We start from the raw sequence: 4,770 nt of genomic DNA, 5'->3' as shown, positions 1-4,770 counted from the left end.
ACAAGATAGATACATTATTTTTCACGGAATGCACGTAAATATGGAAAAATAAAGAGTATTTCTTTCAGGTTTTGTTACAGTGACTATTTTATTAACAGTATTAATACTACTAGATCTATCTACACGTCTTGAATTTTCATTTTCAATAGAAATGTAAAAAATAAGGGTGCACAAATACATTTTCACAGTGCGCTGATTTTTTTATTATTATTTACAAGATAGCATCTTATAGTGAATAAAAACAAAAATAATGTGCTGGTTGAAATAACTGTTTGGATTTAAAAGGTGCTGTAAAATGAATCCCTCAACTTCTTAATGTTGCCTCAGAACAGACAATAAACAAGGTAAATGACTAATTACTTATAGATCAAAATATAGAACATAGAAATCAAAATATTTCTGGGAACACAACATGTATTTTTCAGTTTGGAGTTCGCTGATATTTTTTTCCCAGAAAGGACTTTTTTATTATAACAAAATGCCAACATTCACGTATTTGTATCCACCCAAGAGTTAAACGTTTTACAATTTACTGGGGTTTACCTATTTAACAATTCTTGAAGACCATTTGAGGTGTAATATGTGTAGAGTTCTTTTAGAAAATATCTGTCAGACTGTTTGCAGGAAACAGCTCGAATGCTAAAAAAACCAGCTATTGAAAAATAACTCAAAGAAAGCTATTTCCAAACAAGTATTAGCCTTTCTATCCCCAATAGTTTGCATTGTTTTTAATTTGCTCCACAGAGCTTCCGTCATTACTGATGCCTCTGAAATCCTTATTCAGTACCTTCTTTTCATACATAAAATGCATTTCTTAAACATACAGTAATTGTATATTTTCACTATGATTTACCTGAGCAGTAATTCAACATGCAGTTTGGATTGCAATGGAAGAAAAAATATGTTTACATCGAACTTCTTATTTGAACCAGCTTTCAGATTATAACCATTAATAGTGTTCTAGAATACTAAGGTCACAGAAATACTTACAAGATTCTCAGTAAAACGTGTATCTTAATTGAAACTGAGCATTTGAGAGGTGGGCATTTGGGCTCTATAGTTTATCATTTAAACTGTCTGGTCTGGATTTCGGGGGAACAGTCAGTCTTAACCATTTCCTACAGTAATATTTTTTTAAAATGCTATAATTCCAAAGATACAGATCTCTTGTTATGAAATAAGAGGTTCATTGTCTTTTTTAATTATTATTATTTATTTTAATCTGGACAAAAATAGTTCTGAAACCTGTGAACTGCTGCTTCTCCATTTTAATCCATTAACTGGTAGTCTTCAATTTGTTGATAACTTTTTTCTCTTTGACCCTCCTGTTTTGGAACCAGATTGTGACCTGTCTCTCTGACAGATTTGTAGTTGCCGATATCCGTCTTCGTTTGTCCTTGGTAATGAATTTATTTGTAGCATATTCCCTTTCGAGTTCTTTTAATTGAACCTTTGTATAAGGCACTCGTTTCTTTCTCCCACGTCTGTACGAGCTCGCATCTGAGGGATGCGAAACGACGTCTGGAACAGAAAAACCATGTATGTAGGCATTATAAAATTATTAATGATTAGGACATCTTCAAATTGCACAGAGGTTAAATCTACAGCGAACTTTAACTCTACCATGCTCAACAGGCTGGGCCACTAAGCGACCGTTAATGATATGAATTTTTTTTCTATAGTAAACAGCATTTAACTGCAAAAGTCTTGATTCTCTCTCTCTCTCTCACACACACACACATACATACATACACACACACACACACACACACACACATGTCCTGAAGGGACTTTAGGAAAAATTATACACTGTTTCAATAATTTATGAAGTGTGCAAGCTGCACTATTTACGGAACATTCTTGTTAAGCGTGAATGCATAATACCTTTTTTAGCAGACTTTTCCAGCTATTTCCCCTTTTAATGCCATTAGTAATTCAAGCAGGCATATCTTGAATTCTGGAGCAAAGTCACTCCTGATCATATTAATACCACCAGAACTCGTATAAGTATATGTGTGTGAGGGGATGGGGGAGGAGGGGTTAGCTTGAATGTTTAAAAAACTATAGCACCAAACACAAAGCAGCAGCAGCAGCAGCAAAAACAACAGCAAGCGCACAATACTACTACTAACTAGTTCTAAGGTTAATAGTGGCGACAGTAAAAAGATTGCAGGAGGACACAAGCCATGCAGGTGCATTACCCGGGAGAGTGGATTTCCAGAGGTGGGGTGGCTGGGTTTGATCTTTGGGGCAGTACATTTGCCCATTCCACCCACTGGTGATTGCCCAAGGCTGATAACTCTCCATGGGGAGTAAGGGCTCATGCCTGGGCTCTCCAGGACCTCCAATTGTGGGCACCACAGGCATATCCAAGTAACTCGGCACGGGTTGGTAGGGGCCAGCGGCATAGCCCTGGTAGAAAGCCAGTTCCTTAGCCCGGGAAGTGAACTCTTCGCCCGAGACCGAGGTGTCCATATATTTGTCCGCAAAAGTGGAGCCGGGCTGCGCGCAGGACTTGATGCCGTTGTGATGGGTCATGCGGCAGGGGTAGTAGCCGCTGCCAAAGTAGCCATAGGGCAGGGCGGCCCCGGAGGAGCTCTGCACGGCCGCCGAGCAGGGGCTGCACTGTTTGACAGCTGGCTCAGCCATGCCAGAGGCTGGCGCTTCGCTCGACGTGTAGGCAGCCGTGCTGGGGGCGGCCAGGGATGCGGGATGAGCCATCAGATTCCGGCACTGGTTGGCCGCCGCCGCTGCCGCAAAGTTGCTGCCTGCATGAAAACCTTCCATGTTCTTATTGATCTCCTCCAGGCTGTTGTCGTAGAGGAACATGACGGGCTCGATCCAGCGGGGATGGAGGAGCACGGAGGCTGTCATAGCCCGATCAGCATTGAGACTAGTGGCTCTTTTTTAAAAGCCCCAAAGACTGAAAAAAGAGATACTAAATCTCGGAGACTTGACCAGAGCTGACGCGCCAGTGTCGCGCCAGGCGAGAGCCCATTGGCCCGACCGGCCCCACGTGATATGCAAAGCAGCTGATAAACATCTGAGGAATAAAATGAAGATAATTAAATAATGTAATAATCGTGCAGGGGCTGGAATTCCAGCAGCGGGCGGCACAGATCCGGGGCTGCCCCTTTCCACTCACAAGTGTGCATGATCAGGGGGGAATAAAAGGCTTGCAAAGAAGAACAGGTATCCTCCCACCCCCCAGGCGTGATTTTCCCCTAGTCCATTCTGTGAAATAATTTCAGTATGATCTCCATGCTATTTGCAATATCACTGAAATTCAAAGCCCTCTGAATTTCAACTATTTGCCGATCAGTCCGCTGGTGGGTTTTTGTTTTTAATCTTTCAGTTCCACATCTTAAATGCATACAGGTGTGGTCTAACCTGACGGTGACATAATATTGGTTTCTAAATCTTTAAAAGAAAATGTTTTAAGGGCCACACTCTCCTTTTCAATAGCATCAGAATAGATACAATATTTGAAGACAAGTCTGATGTCACACATTTTCTTCCTGCCCGTTTAAACTCGATTACACTGTTGTTGTTGTTGTTGTTGTTTATAATTAATTTCGATTTTCTTTTCGGGGGAGAAAAACATCAGAAGTAGGATTAGAATAAATAGATCAAGAAATACAGATCTGCATCATGGCTTTTGAGAGAGAAAGGGTTAACCAAATCTTAGTATTAACCTGAGTATATTATTTCGTATTCTAATGATAAAACCTGGGGCCTACCATTCTAACTGAATCTTCTCTGACTGCAAGATATTACCGAGGATTATAGATTGTGCATCACTGGCCACAATCCTCTTTTTGTTGGAAAAAAGTTGCTATGCTAAAGCTTGTTTTTGTCGTGCCAATGTTAAAAGTAAGTAATGCTTAGAAAATGAATTGCGCTTTCTTTTTAATGAAAAACACTTTATTTTCTAACAAAATTTTGTACTGTGTCTGCACATAGCTATACAGTAAATATTAATATATAAACCCTTAGTCGGACTGTTATTCAGTGAGTGAATGAACTATAAATATACAGTTGAATTAAATACAATGCCGCAATATCAAAATAATATGTTTCGAATTTACGTATATGGACAAAAATAACAAAGATGCTCATAGATTGAAAACTAAATTTTTAGCTGCATGTTTCATTGTTGCATGCCTGATAGCGCGATCTATTATTAGCTATTGTGCTAACCATTGACGTTGCAGCATTGTTTTCAATGCTTTGCTACAAGCATAGCGTTATAAAATATGCATTGTTTTGGGGCTGCTTTTTCCTTGAACAATGCAAAGAACAGATCTGCTAGCTAGTTTAACTATCACTTTGGTGATTATCTATTTTCAAAGGCCGACACAGAGTGGTATGTATTGGGTGCATGGAATGGGACTGTTGTCGTTTGTCTGGTTATTTAACAATATTTAAGCGATTTCTATCAATTGTAGCCAATAAATAGTTCCCATTTTATTCCGTAAGATCTTTTCCGCATTCCTTTTGATGACCAAATGCAAATATTTATTCCCCAGCATTTTTTCCTTTCATTCAGGCTACAGCTTTGAAACCTGTGGAGTCCCAAAAAATTGCTTAGCTGACATTATTTGTGTAGATTTGTTTCCCCTGATTTCTTTATCTCATTCTTAAAAACGCATTGCAACGAGAGGAAAAAATAATAAAACACGGTACTGTTTTACATACGGGTTAGACACGGCTAGAGGCCAAGGTCAAGTTGAAAGTTGTAGTCTAGCCAATGTGAGAACTGTCATTCAA

General features: G+C 39.3%; 1 protein-coding gene across 1 annotated transcript; it reads right to left on the bottom strand.

Annotated features, from left to right (window-relative positions):
• HOXA13 (homeobox A13) lies at window positions 1-2,901 on the bottom strand. The gene is made up of 2 exons (XM_054019157.1): window positions 2,202-2,901; window positions 1-1,521 (listed from the first exon to the last, which is right to left on the bottom strand). Exons 1-2 carry the CDS (start codon window positions 2,872-2,874, stop codon window positions 1,277-1,279), a joined length of 918 nt encoding a protein of 305 aa, XP_053875132.1. The 5' UTR covers window positions 2,875-2,901; the 3' UTR covers window positions 1-1,276.
• Window positions 2,902-4,770: the final 1,869 nt, after the last annotated feature.

This window comes from Malaclemys terrapin, chromosome 2 (genome assembly GCF_027887155.1).
Source record: "Malaclemys terrapin pileata isolate rMalTer1 chromosome 2, rMalTer1.hap1, whole genome shotgun sequence".
Classification (NCBI taxonomy): domain Eukaryota; kingdom Metazoa; phylum Chordata; order Testudines; family Emydidae; genus Malaclemys; species Malaclemys terrapin.
This window is presented reverse-complemented; position numbering and strand designations above follow the sequence as displayed.